Source organism: Carettochelys insculpta, chromosome 2 (assembly GCF_033958435.1).
Source record: "Carettochelys insculpta isolate YL-2023 chromosome 2, ASM3395843v1, whole genome shotgun sequence".
In the NCBI taxonomy this organism is placed as follows: Eukaryota; Metazoa; Chordata; order Testudines; family Carettochelyidae; genus Carettochelys; species Carettochelys insculpta.
The window spans coordinates 41,993,133-42,005,711 of NC_134138.1; the positions used below are offsets into that span (position 1 = coordinate 41,993,133).

A 12,579-nucleotide genomic window follows, 5' to 3' on the forward strand; every position below is an offset into this window, starting at 1 on the left:
TGCCTGTTCTCGGCTCCCCACTTCTCACGATTTTAACTTGCTTTATTGCAAGGAATGTGTAAGTCAAAATCATGTAAATTGGGGGTCTCCTGTAATTCGTATTTTCATCATCCCCTCTGGAGCCCTTCATAAAAATTGCCACTTCTACACAGAAAGATGAAATGGCAAAACCGTACGTAATACCGCACTATATACCAATGAACCTATTGGCCACCAGTCTCTCTTACATATGAATATTTATTTTTTTCTTCTCAAAAATGTACAAAAAATAAAATACCTGTATTTATAGTTTCTCAATCCCCTCTCCCATTTACAACACTACTTAGTTACATGAAGTAGTACCTTAACATAAACGCACACTGTTTATACACTAAGCTTCCTTGCTTGCTAGCGTGAGGGGTTGTCACAAAATTTGGCACAAACATGCTCGTTTGCCTCTTATCACAATTTAAAGGAAGTGGGGGAGAGAACAGACATGTTACAGGCTTTACATTTCAAACATCTCAGGAAGGGAATTCATCTCCAATTCCATACCACACTCCCTGCTGCATTCAGAACAGCGTACAGCTTCGTTTTTACTGGTACTGATGAAGGCATCAGTTCCACTCAACCCACAACTTCTCAACAATCCACAGCTTGAAAGAGAAGAGCACAAACGGGAGAGGTCTCGGAAACAAGCGCTGCTGCTGTTCGGTGATCTGCACAAGAGAGGAGTGAGCAGAGGAGACGCAAAGGGAGAAAAACCTCACAAATTCTCCCCAAGCCACCACCCCATTGCTAGCCTTGCCAGGGCAGGGAGGCTGCTGCCCTCTCCCAACCACCCGCAAAGAAAACGTGTAACTTTCCAACAGGGGGCACGGTTACTTGGACAATAAGCAGCTGATCTGTGTTGGAGCGGCATCAGGGTTGAGCGTCCGATTGCACAGTTCAGCTTTCATAGCAAGGCATTCCAAGGCTGCTTATACAAACAAATATATGGGATGTTCCACTGACAGCTCAAGCCTTGCGATTTGTTGCTTTAGCATTTTGCAGGACCGCGCCTACGAGGAGTCCCTCGGGAGTGTTCAAAAAGAATGTGACATCTGTAAACTCTAAACTGCCCTCACTGTACAGAGCTCTGCGAAGCAGCTGCCTTCAGACGCTGCTTGTTCGTGCACTGCAGGAGAATTTTGTTCTTTTAAAACAAATAGCGACAAAGTGCCCAATAACAATAAAAAGACCAACAAGATAACACAGGAAATTTTGGCCTCTCTTGCCAAATCTCACTCCCATTTAAAGCAGAAGCAAAATTTTAAATTTAATCTACATTGTTCATCACAGGACTGGATGAAGCGTAAGTACCGGCCCCTTGGCAGGTCCAGCCACAGGACAGTGGGGAGCTGCCTGAGTACCAGCTCCTCTTTTTTTGTTTTAAACAAAGAAAAGCACGGTAAGTGCCATACATGTTTTAACCAGCATGAAATGTAAACAAACACGTGGTATGTTCTGGGCCAGCTGGAGCCTTTGAACCAATGTGCAGTGGCTACTTAGACTGGACAGGGGAGCTTTCCCATTGTTCTAGGAGAGTGAGTTACTGGCCCTGGACCTTCCTATGACTCGATCTTCTCCTCTCGACCAACAGCCTTTACAGTTGAACCAACAGGCTTTTAACCTGGCCCGACCAGGGACACGTGGTTCTCTTTTCACAGCAGATGAAGCCGAAGGTAGGGCAGCAAGCTGTGTTCTGGGTAAGGCTTTTGGTACTTGTGATGCCACTGGCTGGAGCCCCTCAACTTCAGGTCTTGGCAGATAGGTAACTAAAGAAGAAATGGCTGTCAGGTTTACTTAATCTGATCATTTTAAAACCTCTCTCTGTATCAGGACAAGTCCTGCTGGCTGTACACACCCTTTAGGAAGCCCGTCAGTTCAGTACGGCTACCTGCGCGAATAAAGCCAGAACAATCTGGCTGGTGTGTGACTGTCAAGGGATCTTAAGGACTTTAAAATAAAGTGTATGTTTACAAAATCTTTTTGATTACTCTCAGGTGCACCTTTCCCTTTGCAGACTGCACAAGCCGCAGCATCTGAACCTGGGATTAGAAAGACTCTTTGGGTACATTTACACTACCCAGGAGATCAATCTGGTAAGGGTCGATCTTCTGGGGTTCAATTTCGCATGCCTCGTGGGGATGCACAAAATCGAGTTACCAGGGCTCGACAATCAACCCCCATACTCCTCATTAACATGAGGAGTAAGGGAGGTCAATGGAGAACTTCTCCCATCAACCTCCCTCAGTGAGGATGGCCAGACAAGTTGATCGTAGATACGTTGATTCCACCTACACAATTGCTGCAGCTGGACCCGCGTATCTACGATTAACTTTAAGGTCTAGTGTAGACCTGGCCTATGGCTCACACTTGAAGCTCTGCAGTGCTCACTCGTCCTAGGCTAGCAAGCAACAGTGCTCTATGACACTAGGCCACTCTGCGACCCACAGCACATTCACATCATGTGCAAGTGAGAAGGAACAAACACATTCCTGCGGGCAGGAACACGAAGTCCAATGCTAACCCAAACCCTGTGGCTGCCCATGCAGGATCTGCTTCACCTTCTTTATCTGTGACAACTCTGTGGTGAATCCAGAACCCTCACTGACTTCTGCCAATGACATGCTTTGCTGAACGGTCCAATATCAAACCCACAGACAGTTAAAATAGATAAAAGAGCTCCGCTGCTGTCAAAGGGGGCTCATGCTTGTTTACACACAGGCTTAGCTTTAAGTACATGAGTAGCCCCACTGAAAGGGCCTCTTAATATGGCTGAGCATTCCAAACAGGGCTTACTTCTTCCATTTAAAAACGGAAAATACAAGAACAAATCCCTGCTGCCCAGTCGGCCTGTGCATGAGTCTCGCCGGCCAGGATTTGCTTCTTTTTACAAAGGGTTAGAAATAAAGATCTGGCCCAAGTCAGGGCAGGGCCTTGTTCCAAACAAAAGCCAAAGTCAAACGCCACAAGCCTCCTATTCCTCAGAGTTCCCGCTCTTATATATCATGTCCGACGGGCGAGAAAAGCAGCCACATGGGGCTGAGTGTGGTATGAAAAGGCCATGAAACACCAGTCAGCACTACTTACTGGAGAGCCAGCTACAGAAAGAGAAAAAAGAAAAGCTCTCCAGTGCAGGCAGAAATACAGTGAAAAGCATATTCTCGTTATCCTCCTCTGAACCTTGCCTGGGTTCTGGGCTCTGTGGATAATTACACGCCTGCTGAACTACTATTGTGAAGCAGGGATTTCAATAGGGCTACAGACCTGCACAAGTAAGCGCATGTCCAGTATTAGGAGCTTACATCTGTACAAAGCAAGTGTTAAAACAATATCACCAGGTCAGACTGGCGGCATTTTTAACCCACCTTTGCACAGACGGAAATGGCAATATGAGGTGCAATGCAATAGAAAAAGCATGCCCATTAAGCTGGGCAAATATAGGCCTGTAGGTGACCACTGCCCTAGCATGACTGATACAGACCAACACTGAGATTGAAAGAAAAGGATTTTGGAGAAAAAAACAGACACCAATGGCACCAGTCAAGTTTTAGAGGCAATGGACCACAGTCATCCCCAAACTAGCCCTTTGAAATGAACGGAGTCACGCAGGGAGGAATTTGGCTGCATACTTGTAATATTCCAGTGTAACTACTGAACCAAACCCATGAATCCGATGTGACTCTTATCTTCCTAGCACAGCCTCAAACCTCAGCAGCTTGCAGAAATCTAAACCTCTCAGAGAAGAGCGACTCAGTTCACCCTTAATCTAAACACGAACAACATCGTGGCAGTTAACACGCCCATATACAGTAGGTTAAAATATATTATTGCATATTATAAACATTATGTACAAAAGTTAAACAGTAGCTTTCCAGCTTACTTACAAATTACAATAGAGCCGAATGCCTTACTTACACATCCTCGTTGCTACGTGCCGAGAACTACCAGAGGTATTTGGCAAAACTATGTACTACAGAGCAACAGGCATGGTTTTGAGCAAGCAAGCTCAGTTGGCCACTTTCCCCATCTTTAGCACTGCACAAATTAGTAGCATCAGATTTGCCGACAGCCGATTGTGGAGGAGGCTATTCTTAAAGTGATTTCAACCAGATTCCAACCCAATTCCTCTCCCTAATTTAGGAGGCACCTGTGCTGTTTCAACGCCTGGTTTCACGTGAGCTGGGTGTGACTGGTCTGGTAGTCGCTCGTACATTGAAGCGGGGGGGATCAATAAATAAAGGACCGAGTGAACACATGTGGCCTTTTGCTTGACAGACTCAAGTCACTGTTTGTTGGGTTTGGTTTTAGGGTTGAATAGCAGAGCGGGTGACATTTGCAATGCATTTTTTGTGACACCTTCTCTGGTCAATGTCGATGAGTATATGCAAGGGTCCTGGGGAATGTTCTTCACAAGGAGGATGAAATGCAGGAGAGGGGTGCCTCAGGAAAGGGTCCTGAGCTGGGCTAGATCTCAGTCAGCGTGATCTTGAAGCCTTCCACTGTGCTCTCCATGTTGAGGATGAAGGTGTCCTCGTTGGAGTAGTGCTCTATGATATTATCATCCATGTTTACTAGGATCCTGGGGACAAATGAAGAAATCAGAATTCTTACATGCATGGCCAATCAAAGAGAAGAGTCTGCACACTTGTCCAAAGCAGTGCAGCCTGGCAAGGGGTATTCACTCCCTAACCCAGAATGACCCCACACTGCATGGGCGGGAGGCTATCAGGGACATATAGAGACCACGTTCAGAGACCCCCAGAGGAAATTTCTTCCACATCCTGGAGAAAAGAGTACCCTTGCCTCCTTCCCCCATCCCTGTGAAATTTCAACGTGGGCCGAAGAATGGATTTCGTTTGCCTGCTTTATTTTCATAACAGTGGGTTTGTGCCCAGGAAAGCTCATTCCCAACTAAACCTGTTCACCTTCAAGGTGCCACTGTTTTTCAGAAGCCAAGGAAATTCCCCCAGAAAACACTTTGTTCAGATAGATTTAAAGATGCAAACAGGAGCCAATTAATTTAAAATGGCATTACCAGAATGTTGTGGTTAGGTCAAACACGGGAAGACAGGACATTAAGTTTGTGCGCAAGGGGTGGAGGGCTGGTTGTTTTTAAAATATTGGTGTATCTGAATCATTGTAAAATGGGTAACTTCACTCACCTAACGTTCCAACAATGAACATAGCTCTGCCCCTCCCCCTCAACGGCTGGCTCCTTAGCTAACATTCAGCTCTGGGACCAGGCTACATCCTGCCAAGTCAAGCCTGAATGCATCCACTAGGAGAATCAAGAGGCCAGTAAATCAAAGACTACACATGTGGCCTACACAGGACTCTGCTCTCACACTGTTAGGAGCCTGATACCCAGCTCTTCCTGTTCACCCCACAAATACACTGCTTGCTCCAGACACAGACTGGAGATCACCCTTTGTCATCTATTTGGGTTAGGGACTCGTCTCTTACTAGTTATGTTTACACTATAAAGCATGTTGGGGCCATGATCTTACCTGCAGTCTCTGGGTTCTATTGAACCATAACATCTCATCATTAATTAAAGGTTTACTTTCTCTTACCCCTTTTTGCTTTTCTTGTAAAGTTTTGCAATCTTTTCTGCTGGAAGCCCATATTTCTCAGATATCTGGAATCAATATGCAATGAAAACAACAAGAATTAAAGCCAAAAAAAGAAGAGGAAAAATAAACATTCTGGACCTTTAGGATAAGATAGTGAAGCACCAACTCATGAAGGTTCTTTTAGCGAATATCTGCATTCCCCCATGTTAAAAGGGTCACCACCAACTTCCCTGGGCAAAGCGACCTGGAGAGGGATATGCAAAAGAACTGAATTTTTATGGAAACGCTCATCAGCCCAGCACCAAGAATCGTGGTAAGGACAGAGGACTGAGTGTGACCCGCCAAAGGAGGTATGCGAGCTCCTGCTCCAGCAGGAAACATTGTCACTCTTCACATTTGTGCATTTAGCAAGGCCATGAGCATACCTTCCACGTACCTTCCTGGCATTCATTCCTGGAACACAGGTCTGTAGGGACAACCTAACCCAGGAATGGGCAGCACATTTTGATGGCGGGGGCAGGGGCACTCCAACAATGTGGTATGTGGTCCAGGGCTGCACTCTTCCACGATATTAATGGATCCCCTCCCGCCGCAGGTTGGGGCTGGCTTGGGGCCGGGAGCATGGGGTTGTACGGATGGGGCGGAGCTGCAGCAGGGTCAAGCTTGGTGGAGGGAACAGGGGAGACAGGCCCACAGCAACTGTCAGCACCACTGAACAGGAGTGCTCGGATACGATGGGCGTTACAAGAGAGCTCTAGATTTACATGGAAGCTGATAGAGAGGGTGCCACTAGATGGCACTCAAAAACATACAGTACACTGACTGGATTTTCCATGAGCAATCAAATGTGTTGAGCGCTGCTAATGGCTTGTCTGGCAGCTCTTTGCATCGGTGCCTGACAATGGGTTGGCAGGAGCAGCCAGACTAGAGCTGGGAGATTTCATAATGAATGCGATGCAGTTTAAATGTTGGCCGACTGGTTTCCATCTAAGTTGTGAGCTTTGCATATTGTGTCAATTATATTAGGATTGGGCTGTGTCAGGGTGATGCTCTGTCATGGCTTTGATAAGGTTCCTTGCCTCTGGCAATGGCTGGATGTGCTAATGCCAGGCCTTGTATGACAATAACACCAACAGAACTACAGGAGGATCAGGGACTCTTTGCATTAAGCACTTTACAGCCCTGTACTAAAGCCCAGTCTCTGTCCCAAAGGGCTCACCCTCTAATGTAACCAAAATGCGGCAGGTGGGTTTATCAAACAGGAGGAGGGGTGGGAGAGAGTCAGGACAAGGGTAACAAGGCTCTAAGCACTCTTTCTTCCCGCTGGTTTCCTATGGGAGAGGGATTCTCAATATCGCAGCAGATCTAGGGAAGTGATTATTCCCCTTTATTTGACACTAGTGAGATCATATCTGGCATATTGTTTCCAATTCTGGGGCCCCCATTACGAAAAGGATGTGGACGCATTGGAGAGAGTCCAGCAGAAGGCCACGAAAATGATGAGGGGGCTGGAGCACGTGACTCATGAGGAGAGCCTGAAGGTTTAGGCTTATTTAATCTAGAGAAGAGTGAGGGGGGGATTTGATGGCTTTCAACTACCTGAGGGGATTACAAAGAGGATGGAGAGAGGCTGTTTTCAGTGGTGACAGATGGCAGAAAAAGTTGCAAGGTGCAGTGTGGGGGGGTGGTGGTGTCTATTGGATATTAGGAAAAACCAGTGCTTTTTGGTAAAAAAGAGGAGCCAGTACTCAACTGGCTCCTGCCCCTTACCTCCCAGCCAGTCCCGCAGCTGGGGCTGCTGAGGTGTGGTACTCAGTACCAGCAACTACTGGCACCGAAAAAGCACTGGGTTGAGCTATTCACCAGGAAAGTGGTGAAGCACTGAAATAAGTTACCTAGAGAAGTGGTGGAAGGGCAAGTCATGCCTGACCAATGTGATTAGTTTATACGATGAGATAACTGGCTCTGTGGATAGGGGAAAATCAATGGATGTGATTTATCTGGACTTTAGCAAAGCTTTTGATACGGTCTCCCACAATATTTTTGTCAGCAAATTAAAGGAATGTGGATTGAATAAATGGACTGTAAGATGGATAGAAAGCTGGCTGGAAGGTCGGGCCCAGAGGGTAGTGATCAACAGCTCCAAGTCGGGATGGCAGTCGGTTTCTAGCGGAGTGCCCCAAGGTTCAGTTCTGGGGCCGGTTCTGTTCAACATATTTATCAATGACCTGGATAAGGGGCTGGATTGCACCCTCAGCAAGTTTGTGGATGACATTAAGCTAGGGGGAGGGGTAGATACACTGGAGGGTAGGGACGGGGTCCAGACTGACTTAGACAAATTGGAAGACTGGGCTGCAAGAAATCTAATGAGGTTGGGCACTTGAGCCAGAAGAATCCCAAGCATTGTTACAGGCTGGGATCTGACTGGCTCAGTAATAGTTCTACAGAAAAGGATCTGGGAGTTGTAGTGGACGAGAAGCTGGACATGAGTCAACAGTGTATCATTGTAGCCAAGAAAGCTAACGGCATATTAAGTTGCATCAAGAGGAGCGTTGTCACTAGATCCAGGGAAGTGATTATTCCTCTTTATACGGCTTTGGTGAGGCTGCATCTGGAGTACTGAGTCCAGTTCTGGGCCCCCATTTATAGGAAGGATGTGGATACACTGGAGAGGGTCCAGCGGAGGGCAACCAAAATAATTAGGGAGCTGGAGCGTATGACTTATGAAGAAAGGTTGAGGGAATTGGGACTGTTTAGTCTGCAGAAGAGAAGACTGAGGGGGGACTTGATAACAGCCTTCAACGTACTGAAGGGAGGCTGCAAAGAGACTGGAGAGAGGCTGTTCACAGTGGTCACGGATGGCAGAACACGGAACAACGGTCTCAAGTTGCGGTTGGGAAAGTCCAGGTTGAACATTAGGAAAAACTTCTTCACCAGGAGGGTGGTGAAGCATTGGAATGGTCTACCCAGGCAAGTAGTGGAGTCTCCGTCACTGCAGGTGTTTAAGTCTCACCTCAACAAAGCCCTGGCTGGGCTGATCTGATGGGTTTGGTCCTGCTTAGAGCAGGGGGCTGGACTCAATGGCTTTTTTAGGTCTCTTCCAGCTCTATCGTTCTATGATTCTATGATTCTGTGGATCTCCACTCCCAAAGGTTTTTAAGTCCCGGCTTGACAAAGCCCTGACTGGGACAACTTAGTCGGGATTGGGCCTGCTTTGAGCAGGGGATTGGACTTGATGATCTCCTAAGCTCTCTTCTAATTCCAACCCTTTGATTCTATGATGTCCCAGGGCACCCTGCAGGGTCAGGCTCATTGTTCACAAGAGGATGCAGAAGATGCCCTAAACAGACTTGCTTCAAAAACCCATGAACACTTCGCTAATCTCAAGAAGGCCTGAGAGAGGAGGCTTGTGCCTTGATACAGAATGTAATTAACAGCACCAAACTGCCTACACAGTCAAGACCCCAATCCTGCACGTGAATTATGCAGGCGGGCTGCTGCAGGCACTTAGGTCACCTTGCGGTGCTGGCGCCTTAGAGACTATCATCAAACCAATCCCACTCAGCACGGCTACTCTGGAAAGCTCTTTAACTGCTTGTCATCTGAAGAGGCAGGGCCAGGCCTGCCGAAGGGTTAGGGGCGGGACAGGTTTGATAGTTGCCCTGGGGCGTGATGGTATAAAAGGGCCCAGAGCTTCTAGTCACTGTCATTGCTACTGGAACTGGAACAGCAGTGGCAGCTGAAAACCTGGGTCCTTTACATTGCAGCCAGAGCACCACAAGATGCGCTGTGGGCAGTGCTGAAGGGTAGAGGGTGGGAGTCACTGCGGTCCAGGCGGCACTGAGGGCTGGCTAGCTCAGCCCTGGCTCTTCCAGGGATGCAAAGCAGCTCACTCCCCACCTTACCCAGGGGCCCGGTCAGGCTGTCAGCCCCACTGCGCAGGGGCTTCCATCCGTCAAGAGGGGGACATACTCGTATGTGTGTATTGTCTGGGAGACGAGGGAAGAAAGAGATGCTGCAAATTAAAGCTAAAAGGGGAAGCTGTAAAAGCAATTTAGCGGAAACGAACACCAGAAGTGACAGAGAAAGTGTCTGCGTCTGATTGCTGAGAGGGGGAAGGTTTATGAGGACACGCGAGGCAAATTGCCCCGTCACGTTAACGTCAAAAGAGGCAAGACAATCAGTAAGGCTGTGTCTACACTAGCTCCCTGCTTCGAAGGGAGGATGGTAGGTAGGGTGTTGGGAGATTACAATGAAGTGCTGCGCTGCATATGCAGCATTTCATTAAGCTAATCCTCCCCTGCGGCAACTCCAAAGTGTTAAACTTCGAAGTGCCGGCTCGCGTCGCGGCTCACCCGCTGGTACTTCGAAGTGCCGGGGCATCTTCCAAGCCCCTTTACTCCTCGGAATTTTGCCTGGGCACTTCGAAGTACCAGCGGGTGAGCCGCGACGCGAGCCGGCACTTCGAAGTTTAACACTTTGGAGTTGCCACAGGGGAGGATTAGCTTAATGAAATGCTGCATATGCAGCGCAGCACTTCATTGTAATCTCCCAACACCCTACTTAACATCCTCCCTTCGAAGCAGGGAGCTAGTGTAGACAAGCCCTAAGAGTAGCTGCCACTTCCAGCAATTAAATTCACAGAGGTATTCCCCATTTCCTCCTTTTACTCCCCTCGTTTTATTAATTATCTGTAGCACAGGTGCACCTCGGAGCCCAGGCCATGGACCCATTGTGCTAGGCATTACACAAACACAGAGTCCCACAATCCCTGTTAAATAGTGAGCCAGGGTCAGACAATATCAAGCCCAAACCGGTCCATTTCCCTGGCAACCGATATTCCCACATGTTCCCAAGTCTACATTTCCATTTGAAAAACACATTAAGGTTCTAGCCCCATCCGTTGTGAAGAAATCCTTGATCATACAGCTCAGATATAAAGTGGTGCAGCACTGTTAACTCTGAAGCCTAGTGATGATTTTAGTGTCAGTAATTTAATGGGCTCTGCACACAGCTCCACAAAGAGCCGATGAATATGTATCTCTGTCACATGGCAATGGTTACAGAAAATGTCAAGCAAACATGCAAAAGAAAATCTCACTGTGCCAAGGCCATCTGACAGAGCAGGCTGCACGGACCAGGGCAAAGCTTTCCAGGGAAGCCTCAGTGGACTGAAGACACACATATAGCGCATGGTTTTGAAAGCGGTTTGAGACGTCCTATTGTAAATAGATTCGTAGGAGATGCTTTGGGAAATGCCAAAGCACAAGGCAGGTGCAGATTTCTAGAACATGTCTGGATTATGGGGCTCTGGGACATATCTGAAGCTGAATGAAATAAGCATATCTTTCAGGAGCCACCAACTATTTCAAGAATAGCAAACTACGGAGGCAGAGCTCAGAGTGAGGTTACAGGAGACTCTCTGATTGAAACGGTTCTGAAAATGGGCAACCATGCAAGACTCCTTACATCAGAGAACTGAGAGATGTGCTGTCCTCGCATCTCACTTGACACCCTCTTCCCAAGCAGGACTGGTGGGGGGGACCTTCTGAAGCAGGAGCTAGCACCACTCACGTTAGAAATAATCGAAATCACAGGCCTTGGGGGTGAACACCATACGTGAGCACAGACCTCTCTGTTGGGAGTATTTTCCTAACATTCCACCTTTCAATTCCCTCCCTGCATTTCATCTCAGTGCTCCTAGTTCAAGTGGTCACCCTTAAAACAATGACCAATTGCCTCATATAACTAAGGGTCTCTTCACGCAGCATGTTAGACCTCCCTAGAGAGAGGTGTGTAAATTCTAACAAGCGCTAGCTTGTTGAGCACGCACTGCCCCCCGGTGACAGTTTCGTAATGCCCTCTAACAATGCACTGTTCGAGGTGGGACTATGTCAATGTGCTCTTGAAAACTTTTAGTGTGCACCAGCAGGACCCACGTTTCAGCTAGTTTATAACATGCTGGTGTGCACTAAAATATACACCCCACTAGTGTGTGCTAATACACCACAGGGACAAGTCCTGGGTGAAGTAACTCAAGTAGTTTAAGTTTAACAGCATGCTTACTTGCAAAATCCATCCTTTCTTTACTATAGCAATGAACAAGAGTCTAAATGGCTAAAAAAAATCCCTGTCACGATCAGTAGAGATGGTCTTATGTTGAGCTGAACACAGGAAAAATTGGAGTAATAGAAAAAAGACTAAAGTCCATGTCCTGAAGTAACTGCTCCAGCCCTCTGCATCACGCCTGGATATATATGACCTGGGCCTGTCCCACCCCATATTAGAGATCACGTTTGAGGGCCACATGTATTACCTGGTGTGGCAGGGCACAGAGCCGAAGCACATTTTTTCATAGACAATTGGATTTTCAACTAAACTAAATTTTCTGCAAAACATTTACTCTTGCCATGTAAAATTGCAACTTTCATTGCAAAGCTGTAACGCCTGAAAAACAAAAAGTTTCCAGTTTTTGGCTGAAAAGAGAAAACATTCAGCCAAACAATTTCCCCTGAAAACTGGAACCTTCTCTTTTGTAATGCTGAAACATTCTTATTTTGAGATATTTAATCTAAACAAAATGTTTCCGCTTTTCCAAATAAAAATGTGTTGTTCTGATTCTGTTCGTCATTAAACCATGTCCTCCTGAGCCACCCCAGTTCCTCCTGGGATTTGTAGTTTAAGTGTCTCCTGCTCCCATTTTCTGCTACAGGCTTAGCTTCCTGAACAGACAACATCTCCCCTGATTCATCACAGCCATGGGATTCCCATGATTCACGGTAATGTCTTTAAGCCATCTTTGGAGAGGATCAACGCATATGGGAGGAGGATATAAAGTGGAAACTGGCTGGACTCCAAGATGTTATTCTGAGAGGCACGATTAGTGGTATGTCTAGATATTTCAGGGGTAGAAATGGAGCGTGTGGATGTAGTACTTTGATGACACTGACACTTTGTGGTCTGTTGAAAGTGATATGCT

The 12,579-nt window shown here is 47.0% G+C and overlaps 1 protein-coding gene across 2 annotated transcripts in view; it reads right to left on the minus strand.

Annotated features, from left to right (window-relative positions):
• Positions 1-223: 223 nt before the first annotated feature.
• The window catches only part of GRHL2 (grainyhead like transcription factor 2), a 125,794-nt gene continuing 113,438 nt past the window's right edge, over positions 224-12,579 (minus strand). For both annotated transcript variants that reach the window (XM_074986836.1, XM_074986834.1), the window contains exons 15-16: positions 5,601-5,665; positions 224-4,606 (exon numbers count right to left, since the gene is read on the minus strand). In XM_074986836.1, the coding sequence (XP_074842937.1) occupies positions 4,492-4,606; positions 5,601-5,665 (180 nt within the window). In that variant the 3' untranslated portion in view covers positions 224-4,491. The remainder of the gene's footprint in view (positions 4,607-5,600; positions 5,666-12,579) is intronic.